The 23,520-nt window shown below is 33.7% G+C and overlaps 1 protein-coding gene across 1 annotated transcript in view; it reads right to left on the bottom strand.

Moving 5' to 3' along the window:
• Positions 1-986: 986 nt before the first annotated feature.
• The window catches only part of LOC106669089 (adhesive plaque matrix protein 2-like), a gene marked incomplete at its 5' end in the record, with an annotated part of 93,188 nt that continues 70,654 nt past the window's right edge, over positions 987-23,520 (bottom strand). The window contains 5 exons of the mRNA XM_024230070.1: positions 987-1,389; positions 3,088-3,280; positions 3,355-3,547; positions 4,101-4,196; positions 8,477-8,656. Of these exons, the coding sequence (XP_024085838.1) occupies positions 3,094-3,280; positions 3,355-3,547; positions 4,101-4,196; positions 8,477-8,656 (656 nt within the window). The remainder of the gene's footprint in view (positions 1,390-3,087; positions 3,281-3,354; positions 3,548-4,100; positions 4,197-8,476; positions 8,657-23,520) is intronic.

Here is a 23,520-nt window from a genome sequence, read left to right as displayed (position 1 = left end):
TTGTGTACTCCCGTAAAAAAAGATCTTCAGGCCTGTGAACAACAAATATGGACAAACAGTAAAGCAAATGATTAGACACTGAACATATAAAATTTATTGAGAACTATTGTAACATGATGTCACATGAAATGTACTGTTTAAGGGACACAAAACGAACTACACTTGGGGATGTACTTAAACATCAAAGTTACATTATTATGAACTATGCAAATTGATAATTACAACTCAAATTACACAGTGTTAAAAACATTTTTCTTTCTTTTAATCTTAAATCTTAACTTCTAAAATCCTCCACAGATATGTAGAGGAATCCCAGGGCTGTGTTTTTAATTACATATAAGATAGCACATTTACACTCTTCACTCCTCGTTAACAAATAACCTGACTATTCTAATTACCATGAATTTAATTTAAAACAATACACTTCTAATTATCGATTAAACACTGTTTAACGACTTTTTTTTATAAGGTTTTCTTCTTTAGTTGGAAGGTTCAAAAAACACTTTTCAGGACCGGAAAAACTACCAATTTTCTTTATTTTTAAAGTTTTTTTTGGTCCATAGTTTTGCATTTTAATATATACAAGTAATCTCAGTTGAAAGATAAAAATAAAAGAAAACATCATCTACGCATAATTTTAATAAGAACAATATAAAATTACATAATTTCATGATGTTAGATTATCTCTCTCATAAGGTTTTTACTAATTTTATATTGTATATAAATAATAAAATTTACACATATTTCACTCGCAATATAAAAAAAGTTACTCCCATTAAGTAGCAATGGTGAAATAGCAGTAACTTTTTTTAATTATTTCGTTTTGATATTTCGTATTTTAAAAATTATTAAAAAAATATAGCGCTTAAAATAAAATTTGAAATCACATTGGGAAATGGACAGAAAAAGCTCTTACTAAGGATTTTTTTTGTTATTTATATTTTTTTAATCAAATAAACAATGGCACAAAGTATATTTATTGTACATTCTTTATTTTTTTAAAACTTTTTTTTTACTATTTACATCCTACCGGCGTTTAATTGTTTTTTCCTTTTTGCATACTAAAGCCTACAAATCACTAAAAAAGGAAAAAACAAATTACTCAAACTTTGTCATTAAAAGTCTCAAACGACGTGGAAAGATTATCAAAAAACAAAAATCTGTCCAGATTGACTATTACTCATAAAGGTGTTACACAAGGTAATTCCTTCGTACTGTGTTTTAGATGAATTTTTATTTTCATTCAGTGGCAGACTTGCTTGATCTGCTGAATGGAGAAGAAATTAAAAAGAAATTCTTTTTGGGATGTTTGCGAATTTATTTACATCTCTGGAATAATAAAGGAGTCCTTTATCTTCATTAGTTGAGATATGTGTCTTCTTTTTGGATCTGAAACAATTGTAGATTAATCAGAAGCTGTCAGGCGAACTTAAAACTATACATGCGTTCACATAAGCTATATAAGTCTGTTTATGCGTCTTTTCTATATTAAATTACTTTTATCATAATATGATGTAATAATCCGGGCAGGTGAAATCTCTGATGTATAGACACTAGTGTCAGCACATAGGGGAATGACAACCCTTCTATTTTTTCACATATTCTAAAAACACGACCAGCCAATGTCTTTCAGTGTGAGGGATTAAGGGGTAAGGAAGCCCTTAAGGGGGACATGGTAATCGGAATGGGCATGTGTAGAGAGATGGCTCAAGCAGCAAGATTAGGATGGATCAGATTTGAAGAAACTTTTGGAATCCATAATGCATCAGTTCGTTGACAAAAAGAACAGTGAAGTTGTTGTATAGTGAGGTTAGTGAAGAAGTAAGGAGATTTGACAATTTGTCTGAGGACTTTTGATGGGATGCTCTGGATGTTTTATGGCTTGACAGAATCGCACTTTCCACTCTGTATAACCAAAGTGGTAAAGGTTATTTATTGAAAGTCCATTATATTTCGTGGTCTATTGACCAAATTGCTTCTTTCAATTAATTAATCTTTTTATGTAAGGTTTTGGTTGAAATGAAAAAGCTAGTGCAACAAGCGGGATTCGAACCCACGACCTTCGGCCAAATACGCCGCTACTCTACCACTTGAGCTATCGTGACTTCAATCCACTCGGACACTAACTTCCTATCTCAACCCCACCTTTTCAATTTTCCCTCCTTTTTGCCATTTTTCAAATGTCGTGTAATCAGGATTCGATTTTCGGCGACATATGAAGTGGCCAGCGTAGAGCAGCGGCGTATTGAGCCGAAGATCGTGGGTTCGAATCCCGCTCGTGGCATTAGCTTTTTCATTTCAACCTTACATAAAAAGATTAGTAATTGTAACTGTTAAAGGTATTCCAATTATCGGAGTTTTGCATGTTGTCTGTTCCTATCACAAAAAAATTATTACCGTTACAGTCATTCATTGACCACTATTATCATTCATCAAAACAAACTAAGTACAGCTGGATTTTTAAAGTTTTGTGATTTCGCTTAAGACTTCGAGAAAATAAAGACAAATTTGATGGGTCAGGACAGTTTTTATTGGCAAAAACCGTAATGGCTTGTACTTAAAACATAAATAAAAAAGTGTGATGATTATTAGTGATAATTAATCGATAATTATTCCGAAATCGTGAGATGCGGTCTGGAGTGATGTAGGTTTCAGAAAAACATTTTCTTTATCGTGCCAACGTTTCGATCTTTATTGAGATCATGTTCAGAACTCAAATTGTTTGTCTTCTGTGTAATTATGCCATTCTTGCGTGTCGTGTTGAGAGTGCCAGTCAATGCCGCCAGACTGGCACTCTCAACACCACACGCAAGAATGGCACAATTACACAGAAGACAAACACTTTGAGCCCTAAAGATGATCTCAATAAAGATCGAAACGTTGGCACGATAAAGAAAATGTTTTTCTGAAACCTACATCACACTAGACCGCATCTCACGATTTCGGAATAATAAATAAAAAAAGTAAAATTTCATTTGTCTCTCCTGTAAAATTATCTTTTGTTGAGATGTGTCACTTTTCTTGTGGATGTGCGAAATATGTACCTAGTCTCGTAAAAATCAAGGTTAATGCTTAATTAAAAATTACTTATTCTCAGGGCTGGTCTATGCATTTGTAAGTTGTCCTGTAAGCCCTCTCGTAAACATTCTGATATTCCGGTACCGTCTTGATGCACGATTTCCAATTGGTGGGATCACATTTTGTCTCAAAGTGCTTTTTGAGGAGGAGCCTCCTGTAGCCCCTGACGTACGGTTCCTGCACCGGTCTGTACTCGCATTTCCTGGAAAGAATTTCGTATTGAGCCTGTTAAAGTAGAAATAGTCCCGGACGGATAAAATCGGATAGTGCTAGTACTTGTCGTGGCATCTGGGCCCTGATGAGTGAGGCTGGCAGATGCACGTGTTCCCCGGAGCGCAGGTGGCCGAGTTCTCGCAGGGTGGGTCGCAAATCGGCTCCTGGCATAGGTCGCCGGTCGCGTTGTGCGGACATTCGCAAAGTCCTGGACCGACACAAGTGCCTCCGTTTTCGCATCCTCCACCACATGTGACTGGACAACAGATAGAAAGGTAATATATAACACACAACTACCATACCATGGCAAATGCAGACTATTTTCATTGGATATAATGATGATAAATATATAACAGATGAAAAACTACTTTCTTTACTTCAGAATAACACTACTTATAGTGCTTAATTATTATGTACTAATAAATTAATTAAATAGCACTTCAAGCTCTTGTTTTCAGCACATTAATTTTACATAAAACCAGAATAATTTAATATAAAAATCAAATTTTCTCTTGATTTTTTTTTTTTTTTAATGTAGCGACCAAATCTTAACTCGTCTTGTCAATATTACAGAACACTAACTGTTATTAATTGATAATTAAGTTTGATAAAATCAATAAAATAAAAATTAGAAGGTGCATAGCAATGCAATAGAATACGTGTTAAAGCTTTTTTTTGATAACTCATGTAATTATTATCTCCAAGATAATTTTATCTAAATGATAAAAAATTACTTAAATTTTTTGCTGAGCTTGGAGGTACTCGTACATAGCTGCTGCTATGTATTTTTTTGTGGGTTTTAAACTTACAATTCTGACATTGATCTCCGTTCGTGTTGGGTGGGCAAAGGCACTGGTTGTTACCGACACAATGTCCTCCATTTTGGCATATTGGATCGCATATTGCTGAAACAAAAAAGAAATTTATTTTGAAAAAAATAACGAACGTTTTGTTGTCACGACTTGCAGAAATCGTTTTCTAACAGGGATGAGAAGGTCAAAGTTTCCAAGCACAGGTGCCCAATTAAAATAGTTAGGTAGTGCTTACAAAAAAAATTGTAATTGTTAGTTGCATACCTAAATATGGACAGCTAAATTGTGATATAGTGAAAAAGCGAAAGAAAACTGGAGATAGAAAGTTAAAAAGATAAATGAGGAAGAACAATAAAATCAGTATGGTCTGGTATGATGTAGGTTTACAAAAACAGTTTCTTTATTGTGCCAACGTTTCGATCTTTATTGAGATCATCTTCATGGTCTGGGATGTTTACACATCAATCATTTCTACATAGTCTAATTCTTCAACAATTTGTCTTTCCTTTCCCTAATTAACCCCGACTATGTAACCATGAAAGGATAATCTGGAATGTTACCTATTTTTTCTCATTATCGGCTCCTTTCAACTCAAAGACTTCTCATATGAAAATGAATTTCTATCCTTACTGCCTTCCCAACTCCTTCAAAATCCAAGGTATATGAACATAAAATATCCACATCTCACTGGCATTCTCAACACGACATACAATAATGGCACATCTACACAGAAAAAAACACTTTGAGTGAGTACAAATACTTTGATTGTCTAAAATTTCTATCATTGTATAAATTCATTTTTTCACATCTTACATATATTTGCATAATTTAAACAATGTTTATAAATCCCAGGAGATGAAGATGATCTCAGTAAAGATCGAAACGTGGGCATGATAACGAAAATGTTTTCTAAACCTACGTCACACCAGACCGCATCTCACCATCTCCAAATATGTAATCATTAACTAACGGTCACTAAACACCATACAAATATTGATAATATTCAGTTAAGATGGATTTCTCCTCCCTGTGTATGTATGTAAGGAAGAGGGAGAGAGAGAGAGAGAGAGAGAGAGAGAGAGAGGAGAGAGAGAGAGAGAGAGATTACGGAACGCCAAGGACGGTCATAGAGAGAGAGAGAGAGAGATTAAGGAACGCCAAGGACGGTCAGAGAGAGAGAGAGAGAGAGAAATAATAATTATTTTAATTTAAATAAAATTTGCAAGCAGAAGAAATAGAATGGAAGAAAGTGACAGAGAACAATGAGAGGGAAGGAGGGAGGGAGAGAGAGAGTGAGAGAGAGAGAGAGAGAGAGAGAGAGAGAGAGACTAAATGAAAAAAGAATAATTATTTAAATTTAAAGAAACAACTAAATTTATGCAAACAGAGAAAATAGAAAGGAAAAGAAAACCGAAAAAATGAAAAATATGAAGAGGAGGGAGAAAGAAAGAGAGAGGGAGAGAGAGAAATGAGAAACAGAATATGAAGGAAGAGAGATGGAAGTATGACAGAGAGATCGAGATCTATCGATAGGCATAAATCGATAGATGGATAGATAAAGTGTGTTAGAGTGAGTGAAAAAATGCGAAAGAAATTGAGATTGATTGTTTTGATGGTTTTATTTAATCACGCAAAGTTAATTTCTTGGACCTTTCTTATACTTAACGTGAGTCATATAGTTTAATTATACGTGATGTATAATATGATTTAGACTCATTTAGTATTTACAATATATTTTACAATTATAATTTATAATAAATAGAATTTTTTTGTGTTTTACTAACAATTTGACAATATAATTTTTTGAAATATTTTTTCTTTTTATCGCAGGCTTATCAATTTGTAGAACTTATGTATCAATAAAACCAAAAACAAAACTAGAGAGAGAGAGAGAGAGAGAGAGAGAGAGAGAGAGAGAGAGTGAGAGAGAGCGGAGTGAGCGAGAAAGAGAGAGATAATACTCATTTAATTTAAATTGTTCTCAAACACGGAGCCATTGATAGATTAAACTTCCAAGCCAGATCAGTCGTGAAGGTTTAGTATGTTCACACGCTCTTCAACAGAAATAGGAACGTGTCTGCGTTTCTAAGTACGTGTGGTCTTTTTTCACAATAGTATCACGTCCTCAGTCTTTGCATTTTTATCAATTATTAATATCTTTACTATCAATTAGCTCAATGTCTCGAAGAACGACAATTTTTATATTGTCTTTCTTTACTGTTTGCATTTAATGTGACTGTGTTTTATCTGGTTTGACTTCCTGACGGTGTTATATTAAAACAAAACGTAAAGCTAAGAGGCAAAAAGGAGATTACGGAGAAAGTTGCTTGTTTTCTTTCAGAAGCTCGGTAAATTCTCCATTACTTGCTCACTCACTCTCTCGCACTCTCTCTCTCTCTCTCTCTCTCTCTCTCTCTCTCTCTCTCTCTCCCTGACTTTTTTAACCAACTAATAAATGTTTTATTTAAAACTATGGCATATACGATGTTCCTGTGTTGCTGCTCTCCTTGGTTTCGGTAACACGTTTTTCAACTTTGCAAAGGAGATTTCACCAAGAAAATTTAAAAAAAGCGTATAAGTGAGTATGTCCTTAGATTACTTATCTTACCAAAGGCAAATTTGGTGAAATCCGCTCCGCTAAAATTTTGATTCAAAAGTCATTGCACGAGCCACAATTGAGAATCCCCCCCCAAAAAAATACGGGTTATCCTATTTGTTATTATTTATGAGGCTACTGTGTAATCGGAAACGCGATTTTTTGAACGAAAATTTTGTTATCCTGAGGAAAATTTAACGTGGTTTGCAAAATACAGGTCGGATTTATATTTTAATGACGCTAAAGTTGAGAAATTACGATGTTATGTAAAAAAAAATCTGAGTTTAGACTAAAATCATACATTTTTTCATGTTTCATTTAGTGAATCCACCATGGCAAAAATAAAACTGATTCCCAGAAAACTACCGGCAGGCGACGTTCCGAAACAAGAAAAAGCAGTAGAAGGGGTTTCCTGGTAATGTAGTAAAATCGGACGCTCAATCCACTGAAATGTGTACGATTAAAATATTCGCCGTAGTAAAATCGGACGCCGACCCCACGAGAAGTGTAAGACTAAAACAGTCTTTAAAATATACGAAAACGACTGTGGCGTTCAGTCTGAATTTGCGAGAACTATCAGTATTCAAATATTGGTACAAAACGCAATCTGAACGTCCACTCGAAAATTGGTACAAGTGTTATTCTGATGATAATGAGCTGGAAGCACTGACCCGGCGAATCGGCGTCCATATACGGACGCTGTTTTGCCTTAGATGCCGGTTTCAATGTAAAATTTCTTCGAGGGGACGTCAAGTTGATAGGAAGATATATATATATTTATATATATATACAATTTTATCTCCTTGCATATATTTTTCAAACGTAGAATTTATATAAATATTCTGAAAATTTTCCGCTGGTTTCGTTATGTTTTTCAACAATAAATGAACACTCATTTTTAGAATTTTTATGCCGAGGATGTTATTTAGTATTTACTTTTACACTAAATACTTTTGTGTCTTATCAAGTGGAATCTTAGAGTGAAAGAATTGCGGAAGGTTTTGATTGTATGGTTTGGATGTTGGTCTCACTTCGTCACATTTCTCATGGATTCACCCGTCGTTAAATTGTAATTGTTCTATTGCATTTGTACCAGAAAAAAAACTGTCGCTAACTCAATCCGAGGCCACAAAATCAAAGGCCGAAACTGGGACGTCGACAATGGCAGGGAAATTTTGAATTCGGACCCCGGTCAGTTTAGAATTTGTCTTTTGGGATAAACCAATGGCCGAATATGACTCGAACGACAGATTCTACTTGGGTTAAAACTTTTACCGTTTTAACAGACGTTGAAGTTCGACGACCAGCTCTGCAGCAGCCCTTTGCATTTTTACATTCAAGTCGGACAGTTTGTCACTGGTGTGAAACGCAGTGGTAAAAGGAAACAAGGCTTTTAACTTTTAGAACAATTATTCGTTATTGAAAACCCTATTGATTTATAAAAACGAAAAGTATACGACTTCTTATGATATGTTAAGGATAACTAGTTAGGAAAACGTAAGAATCCATGGTTGTACCAGGTTTATTGTGGGGTTCCTAAACAAGTACGAGGAATGATTGGCATTTGTGTTTATTGACTCCATTGCTTATGTACGTCTTATAGCCTTAAAATACCCCGATCATAATACTATCATTTATAATTAGCAACAAACGTTAATAATTTTTACTCATTTTGAATAAAAAATTATTCCATTTAGTTACTTCTATTTCGGCGATTGTTTTCTTTCACTTTCTTCTCTTAGTTATATTTGCCATGTGTCAAGAACGTGTGACTTACGTGTCTGGCAGATAGATCCGGTAAAGTGGTCGGGACACTGGCAGACGCCGTTTTTGCAGACGCCTCCGTTTCTGCACCTGGGCCTGCAGACAGCCGTTTGGCAGCGAGGCCCGACGAACCCAGGCCTGCATCGGCACTCGCCTTTCTTCTTGCACACCCCTCCGTTTTCACAGTGGCAATCTGTAAAAAGAAATCCATGTTAAAATTCCTTTCAAGCATTAATTATTCTACAATTAATTATTAAGCTAATATAGGCATATACACGCTTAGTTAGCAGTTCTTGTAGCGGCTAGTTTTGAATAATAATTAACTACTGAAATAATTTAGTAAAATATAAATTAGGAAAGAACTTTTGATTTCGTCCGGCAAGTCTTGCTATTTTATTGTTTGTAAATTTGTCTAAATTTACAACAATGAATTTTTAACATTATGCCACTATGCCAGTTTATGTATATTTTGTTATATATCCAGGTTTTTACATAACTTTCTAGTAGAGTTGAAAAATAACAATTGAATGTTCGAAAACGTGTGCTAAGGTAAATTTGAAGGGGGGGGAGTAATAAATCAATTAGAACTCACTTTGTAAAGCAAAAATGACACATCTGTAATCTCACAAAAACCATACCAGAAAGTTCCATACAAAATGCAATGGTTCTTCTTGTAGCAAGAACGTTTTCGAACATTCAATTGTTATTTTTCAACTCTACTAGAAAGTTATGTAAAAACCTGGATATATCAACGTAAAGCATATTAGATGAAGAAGTTTTTGTGAAATTTGACAAGTTGTAGGTATTTTTTTGTAACCTCAGTAGAACGTTCAATAATGACCAAAATTTTAAATTTTGTAATTTTGATATGTTCCAACTGGTATTGGCTAACATTTTATATCATTCAGATTATTTCAAATAGAAGTAAATTACAGCAAATTAAGCCTTCTTTCAAGTGGTGTAATTGGATTTGTTGTAGTCTCAACATTTTGCAAGTTGTGAGCGTTTTTATGTGGTAAGGTAGTGAAAAGTTGAAAAAACCGAAATTGACGTATATCTTCAAAATATAGAACTTTCCGAAAATTTTCTCCTGGGCATTTTTTGCTCCAAACGAAGAGTAGAATCGATTCCCTGAGTTTCGTCAGAAGGAACTGGGACACCCAGTACTAACATCTTTTGAGTTAGATGCATAACTTGTGACGTGACCATTTCGAGTAATCGATTTTCTTGCATGGATTGGGTCAGGCTAGCATGAATAGGTGAGATAAGGTTAATGTTAGGGATTCGTTAGGTTACCTAACGTAGTGTAGGATTAGGATACATAACATCGTTGGTTCAATGTTTTACCTATGAGAGGAGAAAATGTGCAAGTTTCAATGTACAGGTATCCAGTGAATATACGTCAATACTATAGACGTAGTATATACGGAAGTTATCTTGCATGTCAAATAAACTGCAAATTCTCAATTATCAAAAGTATAAATATGTAAGAATAAACGGGCAGGAAGTAAATGTTTAGTACAATTTTAGTAGTCATTTAATCTTAATCTCATAATTTATAAATAATGAACTTCTATCGGTAAATCGGTTCACAGTTAACCAGGGAGTATGACAAGGAGGCTTACTCGGTACTCTCCTATTGGCATTATTTATGAAGCGCTTAGACGATGAATTAAAAACAGGAATACAATCATGAAATCACATATTAAAAGTGTATTAAATGCTGATGTGTATGAGAAGTATCGACCACTTTTTCAGTTACGAACAATCTGGATCAAGGATCTGTATCATTTGCTATGATAATCTTAAAATAGGTCGAAAGCTTGGCAGTAACAACTAAATTTGGTTTCTTCTTAAAGACCGTACCTCGATCCAGTGTCCGTGAATGCTGATGACTTAATTATTATTGCCTAAAGTCCGCACTTATTACAAAAAATATCGTCAGTATGGAACGTTCCTGGAAGAAATATATTCAAGTAAATTTTAATAAGTCAAAAGTGGTTGCTTTCGTAAGGACAAACAGTGTGTGCTGGAAGTTTAAGTACCAACTATTACAAGTAGTGAACCACTTAATTCTTCTGTTTACTTCTAAAGTCGGGAAAAATCTTTACTTCAGATAAACACAAACCTGAAACTACACTACGCACAAAAAGGCCGAAAAATGAACAAACACCAAAACTTGAAAATATAAAACTTAACATTTTAAAACTCATAAAAATGATCAAAAAGACCGACAGGAACAGTAAAAAAAAAAAAAAAAAAAAAAAAACAGGCTTATCTCGTCGTACCGACAAAGATAACAGTCGCCTTACCCTCTCTTCCTAAAAAGTGTTTGGACTTGACAAAGATCACACAGACATACTGAAGATGACGTAGCCCAACCCAGCATTAACCAGGTCAAAATAATCGTTACCTACAGCTAAATAAACAATAACCTACAATAAACTAGTAATAACGAAGTTATGAAAATTATAATACAAGAAATATATTAAATTACATTCATTTTAATCCTTCTTTATGAAAAAAAACCAAATATTTTCAGCTTTTCTACCGATTAATTTGAAATATTTCATTTAAGTAACGTAAAAACATAATGAAAACGAAAACAAAACAAAGCAAAAACAACTGTAACAGTTATTACTTTACAGGTTTTTTTATAATTAAAACTTATCTGCGAGTTTGGAAAACTCTCTTTTGATAATAAACGCGGCATTTAAAGCGCGTCAATTAAAACTCTTCTTCCTGAATTAAAAATTATAAATAAGTTAATTCTAAAAGATGAAAACTTTCCTTCCGTAAAGTTTTAATGTGCTTGGGAAAAAAACCTTAACAGATAGGACAAATTTTTCTCTATAAATGAATACCTGTTTGTTAAAAAATATTTTAGAAGTATAAAGAGTACAGTAATGTTAATATATTGGACAAAATGTAGAAATGTATATATATGACATCGTTTTTTACAATAATTTAAAATTCTAATTAAAATTTAATAAGTGAACTTCCTTGTCATTATGAACAATTTTTATTTAAATCTATCTAAATCAATTGGTTAACATTAGTCTAAAAGTATTGCATCTGTCGACATTGGCCACATTTTTTGAAAAATTAATCGGCTTAAATTTGAAAGTGTGTATTTTAGCCATGCGGTTCGAAAACGAGGAAAAGATTCTAGGGTTTTAGCAATTTTAACTGGGCGGGATTTAAAATATACAAAGCTTTCCGGATGATAATGGATTTTCAAACATGCTGGAATTTTAGAATGGTTCATGGTATTATTTGATCTTGTATGAAAAAATGAACTCTACATACGTTGAACCATTGCTTTGCTTTAATTTCAATCGGTATTGTCTCACTTGAATAATATAATTACAGCTAAATTTATTTTTCGTTTTACCGAGTTGGAATGCCGCCCCATATTAAAATTGTGATTGAATCTCTGTCTCTTGTTCCTGAAAACTGCTTTATTGTATACAGTTCTTGATATTTCGCCCACTCACAAGAAAAGTGAAAAAGTGACCCCAACTCTTAAAATTACAAAAATCGCATTTTTGTTTAGTATTCAGATGTGTGATGGTACAGGAAACATGACACAACTGTAGGTCGACTCTTAGCTTCTAAACAGCACTAAGTGTCACTTTTGAATTGGTGGGAACGTACGGACATCATTAAGAAAAGGCGCATATCTTAGTTATATGTCGAGCTTTAAAGCATCAGTGTGAATATTTATCAGGAAAAGTTTTTTTACGTCAGTTTTTTTCTTGTTTAAGCGGGGAACACACCCGATGCTACACGACGCAAATCCAAAGTCCGATTTTCCATAAAATTGTAATACCTCCCCATGCACCTCTGCCCGATGCCACGCAACGCTACCCTACACTACGCTATGCGATCCCCACTGTCCAGATTTTCATCGAGTAGCATCGAGTACAGTCGAAGACAAAAGAACCTGTACTCATATTTTTATTCAAACTACTGTATATTGCCGTTATATTAATTACAACATAACGTATTTTAATGTAAACATACGTATATTTTAATATAAACCAAATTACCCGAGATCAAAAATTCATTAGTTTTTAAAAAAATTAATTTTAATTTTTTTGATATAATGAATTTAACTAACATTTTATTACACGGTTTTGCTCATAAAATTTATCTAACAATTTATTTCATGGTTTTGCTCATAAAATTACACCGTTTTCGTCGAGTAGCCGAGTCAGAACAGGACACTCATATTTTCTGTAGTTTATTTCAAACTATGTATCTGTAATTTTGTCGTTATATTGATTACAATATTCTTATTTTAATGTAAATCAAATTAAACGAGATCAAAAATTCATGAGTTTTTATAACAATTATTTATTTATGATGGTTAGGAAGAAAATTTATCGAAACACCGGAATAACTTTATTTAAAAAAATTAACCTTAATTTATTACATGGTTATGCTCATAAAATTTAACCAACAATTTATTACAAGGTTTTACATTAAGAACAAAAGAGGCGTTGCGATTGTGATACTGATTTGTGATACTCGCTGTTTGACTGTACGTGGCGTGCTCTTGACGTCGCAAAGATGTGCACACCCTACCAAAACGAGACAAGGCATCGGGTAGCGTCGCATAGTGTTGCATCGAGTAAGTGTGTTCCCGGTTTGAAGGGTTTTTTACGCTGAAAACAATGGCGCAATAGGCTTTTAAATTAGTCAAAAATGACAAAGTTATGGCAAAAAGTTTGGGGGAAAACAGTCATTTAATTTCGCTACTTATTAATCACATTTCATGTTCAAACTGCCTGTCCTGGGTACAGATGCAAAGGTTTGCTCTTTTTAACCCCACTTCACCGGTGCGCAGAGCGATTGAGACAGGGGAGATGGATTGACAAGCATTTGCCACAGTTCTTCAACTGAAGTTGCTGGATTATGATTGGCGTGACAATGGCACGAGGCAAGGCGTCGGGTAGCGTCGCATAGCGTTGCAACGGATAAGTGTGTTCCCCGCTTTACCGAAGGATTTTATGCTGATCCGGTGATCTTTAGTCGTGTCACTGCAATTTATAACTTACGGTTGTTATAATAGCCGAAACATCTTTTAATATAAAATTCTTGCCCGTCACGGGATCAATAATGGCAACTTGGAGCATTGATACATTCATGATTCAGAGTTTATTTGCATATTTGTATATTGTTTATTTACTTTTTTTTTCAAGACCATAGCTTGTTCTAGAGTGTTCGTGAATTATTTTAGTTTCATTTCTTTTATTTCAATAACGTTCTTAATTATTACTTTTCCATATTTTTTGTTGTTTTGTTTTGCGTTTTAACTTATACATTTTTTTATAGTTCGATTTTTTAAATGTTTTAATTCCATTATTTTTAATAATCAAAAAACCGTTATTTGAATAATTAATTTTCTATTTTAAATAACTAAATACCCCAGACTCCAGGAGGAAAACACATTTGGGTCAAAAATAATCTTCGTAAAGCTTGCTCCACGGATATTTATGCTCATTTGTTAGGTTTGTATGTAGCCTGTTACTAACACAAAAAACTAGCTTTACAATCGGTCATTGACCACCATTATCGTTACAGCAAATAAACTAACTTAAATTACTGAGAGCCAATGTATGCAAGAAAAGTGTCCTAAGTCCAAACGGGTAGCTTTTTTGGTGTAGTACAGCTGGATTTTTAAAGTTTGGGGATTTCGCTTATGTATTGGAGAAACAAAAGACAATATTGACAGATAATGGCAGTTTTTATTGTCAAAAACACTAATGGCGCTTACTTAATTACTAAGTACAAAAAGTAAACTTCATTTACACTCTCCTGTAAAATTTTCTTTTGTTGAGTAGTGTCACGTTTCGTTTTTCATTTTGTTTTCTGAGATTGAATGTACTTATCGGTATGTGTGGGCCTTTTCTCTTTGGATGAAACCCCTTGGGAGATGTAGGACGTTGATGTGTTATCCCAATTATATGTTCTGGGCTTATATGCGGTCTGGTCAGTTCATCTCCTTGTTCATCACCCAGAAATTCCTTCGTGCTCTGACATCCATTGTCAGGTTGCTATGTTTTCTTAGTTATTTTTCACCTATTTCGAATCTACCTTTTCACGTCTTACTCCTTTTAGGTCTGTATTAGGTCTTTTACTTTGGAGCGCAGCAGTGCCACTTTGCAGTTATATTTGTAGGTTATTTTAATGCCAGGCGCATATCATGTAAATAAAAAATTTTAATGAGTGGTGTTGTGACCGTTACTTGATGATTATTTGGAGGTTGTGCGGCCTGGTATGACGTAGGTTTTGGAAAAAAAATTTCTTTATCGTGCCAACATCAGAATTAACATTGAGAATGCCCAATAGCCGATGCGAGTTTCTTCTCATTGTTGGCGATGTCCTTCAGAATACTCTTTTGTTGGTGTCCATATGTAGTTGAAAGCTGTTCATAGAATCATAGAGGGCACTCTCAACACGACACGCAAGAATGGCACAATTATACAGAAGACAAACACTTTGAGCCCTGAAGATGATCTCAATGAAGATCGAAACGTTGGCACGATAAAGAAAATGTTTTTCTAAAACCTCCATCGCACCAGACCCCACCTCACGACTTCCAAATAAAAATTTTAATATTAAAAAAAAAGAGAATTTTCATTTAAAATATGCCTTGTGAAAACGATTTACGCCATTAACCTTGCTCTTTTCACAATTTTCGTTCTTACAAAATCTCTTTAAATATAATAAATCAAAGTATCAAACCCATAATAATCTTTTTTAATTTTATAATCTTATACTGGAAAGTAACCAACGGAATTAACGTATCCGTCGAAATTACGAAGATTCGCTTTGTAAAGAAAACTGCAAATATAACGACATTATAATTCATTGTATTAAAATAATTCATCCAAAGATTGCTTTTGTAGTTCAGTAATGAGAAAGGTATAACATCAAACGGTTAATTATAGCCTTAAAGTGAGGCGGACCCTCTAGGAAGTTAATTCAATTTGGATTTTTCCTATCTCCTTTCCTTGAAACAAAGTGCAGATTAAAAAACTTTCCTTCCAGCATTTCAGCTTTAAAAACCCTTAAGCGTTAATCAGAAACGTTGATGGCAACAGTTTCTAATCGGATCGGCAATCAGCAACCAACTAAGGCTTAAAACTATCGAAACAGGTTCTGCCGGCTCGAATTGTTTAGAACTATTTAGACCCACGATACTTGAAAGAAAAGAATTCAATTGTAAATTTCCTGAAGTACGAGTTTGTAAAATGTATTTGAATATTTTTTAATTTTATTCTCTAAATTCACTAGTTTCGTTGTCCGCTTGACCAATTAATATATTTCAATTAATTAAAGTTTTAAGTTGAGATAAAAAAGTTAGTGTCACGAGCTGGATTCGAACCCACGATCTTCGGCTAGATAACTATATAGCTTGATAGCTCAAGTGGTAGAGCAGCGGCGTATCCAGCGGAAGATCGTGGGTTCGAATCCCGCTCGTGACACTGACTTTTTTATCTCAACTTAAAACCGTAATTAATTGAAATATTTTAATTTTACGTTTTTTTTAGTTTATTAGTTTTTTTGTACTATAAGGTAAATAATAGTAAAACATGTTTTAGCCCTTAATGGTTTCCGTTCTTAATTTTAACTTACACATCCTGTCACAATTTCATAAAAACAGCAGCATACACATTCACATCTCTCAACAATTTCACCACATATACGCTTAAGAAACATGACACTACAGAAATAATACTACACGTTATGTGAGTATTATTTTATTAGTTTACTTTCATTAACTCACATTTATTTTTATATTCGTTTACTTTTTTTTTGGAGAATTTTTACACAAGTTTCACAAACGCCATATGTTTGTAATGCACCCGGCCTTGAAAATGACCTGAATAAAGGTCGAAACGCCGCTAGTAAAAAAAAAGTGTTTTTCTGAGATATATCTCTCCGGGCCGCTACTCACTTCTTCAACCAAATTTATGTGGTTTTAATCATCTTATTTTATATATTACCAACTCCACGGTTCTTATCTTCTCTATTGATAGGTTGAAAAATTCCAAGATCTCCGTGGTTAAAAACCTTTATTCAATTTAGTAAATTACATGGCGTTTCGGGCTCCTGGCCCATCATCAAAAACTAAACATAGAGAAATCTCATGGTATAATTCCCATTCTGAAGGCACACCCATCAGTAATTTCCAATCATTTAAATAAAAGTATTTATACTTGGACTATGCCAATGATACATATATATTATTTTTCCACTCCCTTTGTTTGTTGAGGGGAATGTGGTCAAAAATTTTTTTTAAAACTGTCATAGAACATATATTATATTTTAGTCACCTCATTGGTTTAATTGCTGATAATGGACCAGGAGCCCGAAACGCGATGCAATTTACTAAATTGAATGATTTTCAACCACGGAGATCTTGGAATTTTTCAACCTATCAATAGAGTGGAATAAATAGTTGTAATATGTTCTTAGGAACGACAGCTTATCATTGTTTTCAACGTTAGCATTTTTTACAGCAACTCGATATTGGTGTCACGTTTTTTATTTTAACTCAATTTTGTTAATGTAATATTCTGAAAGCAATATGTGAATGATTTTTGGTGAAGTATGTGGTTTTGTGTATGTCATTTAAACCAAATGTCCAGTATTTTGGATTCGTGAATGTTCTCTGCCCAGCGAGGGGGAAAAGCCTGTTCCAGATTATTAACAAGGGTGCCAATAAATTTCAATTATCTTTGATACAAAAGGTATAATTTCTAAACCCATGACCAATCATAATTAATCGATTTACTAACTTTTGTTAGTAATTGGATGAATTAATATCTTAGTAGTGAGAGAGATTAGTGTGGGGGTTCGATTTTTGCCACAATAACATCTCTCCCTTTCTCTTTCTCTCTCTGTCTCTCACTCTCTGATGTATATAAATATATAATTGTATATACGTGAAAGGAGTGTAAACTGTATATAAATTAATCTGTATGTTTATAAGTTTATATATGACATTAACATTTGATAAAATATATCATATTTCTTAGAACTTCTTCCCCACTTTTGTTGTTCTTTAATTACTGATTTTCATTTATTTCAATTGCACTTTCATATGTTTTTCTCTCTTACCCTTTTATATATTTGTCTAATTTACTTGGTTTGCTTTCTATCTGGACGTTTTATGTCCTATTCTAGCGATTTTTTTACTTTTGAAATTAATAAAAATTATAATTTTATCTAGATTTGCGACTCCATTTGTTTATTTTTATTTAGTAAATAATTAAAGCAGAAGATACATCGGTTATCTGTATTATTACAGTTAGAGTAGGGGTGTCTTTTTTTGTTCACTTTTCCTTCCACCAATTTCTCACATAGATAGAGATAGGGATAGAGAGAGTGAGAGAGAGTCAGAATGTCTTTTTATTTACTTCTTTAAAGAAAGATAGATGGAGATAGATAGAGAGAGAGAGATTGAGAATATTTTTGTCCACATTCGTTTTCCCTATTTCTCAGATGGAGATAGATAGAAATAGAGGGAGAGACAGAGAGTGGAAAAGTGAGAAAGAGAGTGAGCGAGAGGGAGAATGTTCTTTTTTGTTCAATTTCCTTTTTTCCTATTTCTCAGAGAAATAGATATCCCAAGTGAGAGTGAGAATGTCCTTTTTTGTACACTTATCCTTTCTCCAATTTCTCAGAGAGCTAGATAGGGGGTAAGTAAGAATGAGTATGTCCTTTTTTTTGTTAAATTTCCTTTTTTCCTATTTCTCAGAGAGATAGATATCCCAAGTGAGAGTGAGAATGTTCTTTTTTGTGCACTTTTCCTTTCTACTATTTCTCAGATGGCTCGATAGAGGGTAAATAAGAGTGAGTATGTCCTTTTTTTGTTCACTTTCCCTTTCTACTATTTCTCTGAGAGATAGATATCCCAAGTGAAAGTGAGAATGTCCTTTTTTGTACACTTTTCCTTTCTCCAATTTCTCAGAGAGCTAGATAGAGGGTAAGTAAGAGTGAGTTGTCCTTTTTTTGTTCACTTTCCCTTTCTCCTATTTCTTCGAGAGATAGATAATGGATAAGTGAGAGTGAAAATGTCCTTTTTGTTCACTTTTCCAATAGGAATTGCTCAAATAATTACTATTGCAATGATATTTCTGTTGATTTCCATGTCTCTGTTTTTCTTCGTGGAAAAGCACATGCAACCTAGTGGAAATATATGCGAAAATAGTGTAACACATTTGAAAATGTATTTTTTGAGTTATTTAGTGTAATTAATTTTATACAATAAATTAAATTTTAATAATTAAAAATATAATTTAAAAAATGAAAAAAATTGTTGAAAAAATCATTCGATAAGCTTATTCAGTTTATTGGGTGCGATCTAAATAAACTCAACCCAAAACTTTATCACACTGACAAGTTGTTAGTTAAAAAACATATTAAATACTAAATTACAATATTCTTACGATTTAATGAGTCTTAGAAAACTTTATGTGGTGAACACATGATACTAAATTTAAACATAATATAACATGTTCTGTGATTTGTTAAAATTAATTTGTAGAAATAATTTCTGGAGTTTTACTTTTAAAAGGAATTTAATTCAATTAGTCGAGAGTACCTCATAACTATCAGGAAGTAATATAACCAATAAAATTCTTTGAATTCAACTGAATTAATTCGAACAATTATTTTTTATAATTACTAATGCAGGTGAAAAAAATTATAATTGTTTGTTGAAGATTTTTCTCATCCAACAATAATAAGGAAAACCGTTTGCGTTAAATGTATTTAAAGTGTGTAAGGTTATTTTGGGTTGAAACAATTCCAAACTGTCAAAAAATCTCAGACGGAGGAAACAGTTATAAACAGTTACTGAGCCGAATGGACGAAGATGTGAGTTTCAAGACAAAAGGATTCAACCGATTCAAAAGCCGCGATTATCGTCTTTGCTGTTCATTCAACCGAAAAATCCTATATTAAAGCATTTCGACAAAGAGGAGATTCGTTAACTTTGTACGTCCTGAGAGTCGTCATATGGCAGGATCTCATTCTAACGAACCGACGCGCATTTACCCGAGTTGTATGAGAGTTCGTACTATGTAATTTCTCTTCTTATTCCTTCACCACGTTCAGCCCATTACAAAGTTACACTCAATGCAAATGGATTTCGAAAGACGAACTCGTGACAATTCAAATCGAGTACTTTGAGTGGGCCGCTTATTAGACCGTATTGACTTCTAATAGAGGTTAGACACGAAAATTTAACAGCTTCTTGACAATTTGGAGATTGTTGTTAAGATTCCTAATAGCACATTCGCACCAGGTCTGTCTACGTAGTTAAATAAAGGGATCAATCTTTCTCTCTTTTTTTCTTATAATTCTTTTATAAAACAACAATTTTTTTTTACTGTATCTTTCTTTCTTTTCTTTCTCCAGTACTTATCTGCTATTTACTTGTTGTCCTTCTCGCTCACGCTCTCTCTCTCTCTCTCTCTCTCTCTCTCTCTCTCTCTCTCTCTTTCTGTCCCATTCTTTCACTTACTCGTTTTTTTCTTTCTCTTTCACTCACACACTCATTCTTTCTTGTTTTCTTTCGCTTTTGTCATTTTCTTGTTGTGTCTCCCTTAATATTTACACTTTTATTTCTTTGGGTACGTATGGCTGATATTTTGAAAATGACAATACTATCTTCATTCATTTTTCTGTCATGTCACTTATTCACATTACGAAAGAGTCCTTTTTGTTAAAAAAAATAATTGTTTTATAAATGGTTAGCATTTCAAAATTTAAAACTTCTGCAGCTGTCACACAGTTGGTGCCAAAACGTTCGATTTATGATCATAATTGGTTGTCATTTTTCTTGCTCTTTCAATTTTTTTTCTTTTCCTACTATTATTTACGTTTCCAAAAATTAAAAAGAAATATTTCTTTTTTTACATATTGTATATATTTCGTTTCTCTCTTTCTCTACCATTATGTTTTTCTTCCGCATTTCTATGTATGTTTTCATCGTTATATTTTTTAGTACTTCAGGTCTGATAAATTCTCTTTAATGAATCAATGTTCATGGTGTTATTGCTCATTAATCAAGATTGAATGAATTTTTACCTGTAATTCATTATCTTTTTAAAAATAAAGAATATGATTTATACTTTAGAAGTAACCTTTTTTATTAATGCTTATATTTGTTTTTCTCAAATTTTCTTCAGATTGCTTTAAAGACCTGAACATAAGTAATTTTAACTATTTCAAATCATAAAGGACATTTGTAGCGTGTCCCGAACGAGGGGTCAAAACACATATATAATTTTAACATGTGTAATATAACGTTTTCCCACGTTGAACGTATCTACAATGTTACATTTTTAATATCTCAATCTAGAATTTGGGATAGAGAGAAGAAACTGCCATCGCAATTAGTTTCGGCGAAGTGGGACACCCCTTGAATTAACCACGTCCATCAAGGGCTGCGGAGGATCAACAGTCCATTTACTCCATTACATATTAATGACATATTAGCATTAACATACGAAGCATTTCATATTAATGTTAGATTAATTTGTAACATCATCGATCCGAGTAATAGGCGGGTTTCCACAGGTAAAATTATGTTTAAAATTAAACAGACTTTTATGATTTTTAAACGTGTCTTCCTAAAGTCAGACCAATTCTACTATAGACCTCTATGCGTATATAGGTTTTGTAGAATCTTTACCCCCTAAACAAATTCTTATCAAAATCCAACATCTGAATGAAGCTATCTGCGAATTTTTGAAATAGGAAATATAATTTTGAAGAGTAGTCATGTTTTAGAGTCGAAATAAAAATAAATTGCATAAACATAATTCTACATCTCGCCGCTCTTTCTCTCTCTCTCTCTCTCTCTCTCTCTCTTTCTCTTTCTCTCACTCTTTCTATACATTATGTCACAAAAGTATAAAGGATTTTTTGCGTTGAAAACAATGGTGCAGTCGGATTTTAAATTGCTCAAAAAGTGACCAAGTTGTGGCAAAAAAAACCTACAGCATAATTTCGACGAGAAGCTGAATATTTTACTGTATGTTCGCGAGAAATCCAAATTTCTCTCTCCGAAATGTTGGAAGGGTTTTAGGTTTTCCAAAAAATAAATTTAGAGATGTACCCCTGACTTACAATTTTAAGTCATATCCCTCTCATCTTGTTCAAGGATTTCGGGATTATGGTTATCACACTTGTCTATTGTCTTCCAAAAATATCAATTTGGGCGGCTGATGAAAACGTTTTTCCATATTTATTTTGAAATCGTGATATGCGGTCTGGCGTGATGTAGGTTTCAGAAAAACATTTTCTTTATCGTGCCAACGTTTCGATCTTTATTGACATCATCTGTCTTTTCTATACCGACATCCTTCCCCACCCCAATTACACAGAAGAAAAACACTTTGAGTGAGTAGAAATACGTTGATTGAATATATAAAAAATATATTTTGCATTGTATAAATTCACTTTTCCACATCCAAAATGTAATTGTTATATGTAACCAATGTTTGTAAATCCCAGGCCCTGAAGATGATCTCAATAAAGATCGAAACGTTGGCACGATAAAGAAAATGTTTTTCTGAAGCCTACATCACACCAGACCGCACCTCACGATTTCTAAATTAATATCGATTAACGGTCACTAATCACCACACAGTTCTTCCATATATCCTATGGACTGATGAATCCAAGTTCAACTCTAATGGCATTCTAAACCATTACAATTTGGTTCACAGCATCAACGTTTGGTGTGGACTTCTCGGAAATAAATTAATTGAGCCTTATTTCTAGGAAAATAATTTAAATGATGCTTAGTTCTTCATTTTTTGATGAAGGTTTTATCAACGCTATCATATGATGTTCCTCTGCAAAACCGACAAATCACCAGCTTGATGGATTCCCCGCACACAATTCTTTGCAGGTGAAACGTTATTTGAATCGTCACTTCCAGGATAGGTGGATAGGACCTCATGCCCGATCTTTTGGCCTCCTCGGTCACCCGATTTAACTCCACGACTGTTTTCTGGGGGCCATTTAAAAAACAGTATCTACGCCAACCCAGCAACCTCAGTTGAAAAACTGTGGCAAAGGATAGAAAATGCTTGTGAATCCATTTCCCCTGACTCTAACTGTAAAGAGTGGTTAAAAAGAGCAAATCTTTTACGCGGCAGGCCGTTCAAACATGAATTGTGGTAAGCAGTAAAACGGCAAACCAAATGGTTTTTTTTTCAAACTACAGCAAGGAACGTTAGACGCCTGTCCCGAAGTCCCTGGACAAGATGAGAGCGATACGGCTTAAAATTGTAAGTCCGGAGTAAATCTCTAATTTTATTTTTTGAAAAACCCTAAAACCTTTCCAATATTTCGGAGGGAGGAATGCAGATTTTCGCGAACATTTAATATAATATTCAGTTCCTCGTTGAAATTGCGATGCCAGTTTCTTTTTCCCATAACTTTGTCATTTTTTTACCAATTTAAAATCCGATTGCACCGTTGCTTTCAGCATGAAAAAACCCTTGAAAATATGTCAAGAAGTATAGAGTCGTATTTGAAATTTTGAAGTTGAACTGGGCCTGACGTACCATGTATAATTTTTCTCCAAAATAAGGTAAAATTATAATTAATTAAGGTTTGTAGTTGAGATAAAAAAATCAATGGCACGAGCGGGATTCGAACCCACGATCTTCGGCTTGATACGCCGCTGCTCTACCACTTGAGTTATCGTGACCTCGATCCACTCGGACACTAACTTCCCATCTCAACCCCACCTTTTGAATTTTTCCTCCTTTGAGTTAGTGTGGATCGAGGTCAAGATAGCTCAAGTGGTAGAGCAGCGACGTATCAAGCCGAAGATCGTGGGTTCGAATCCCGCTCGTCCCATTGATTTTTTATCTCAACTAAAAACCTTAATTAATTATAATATATTAATTGGTCAAGCGGACCACGAAATTAGTGAATTTAAAGAAGGTAAAATGTAAAACTAGTCTAAAAATTATTGAGTGCTTCTTTTTTTTTATAGCGTCATTGGTTCAGGAG

Source organism: Cimex lectularius, unplaced genomic scaffold (assembly GCF_000648675.2).
Source record: "Cimex lectularius strain Harlan isolate CLEC.00 unplaced genomic scaffold, Clec_2.1 scaffold443, whole genome shotgun sequence".
Lineage (NCBI taxonomy): Eukaryota > Metazoa > Arthropoda > Insecta > Hemiptera > Cimicidae > Cimex > Cimex lectularius.
The sequence above is the reverse complement of the archived record's forward strand: the minus strand, read 5'-3'. Positions and strand labels throughout refer to the sequence as shown.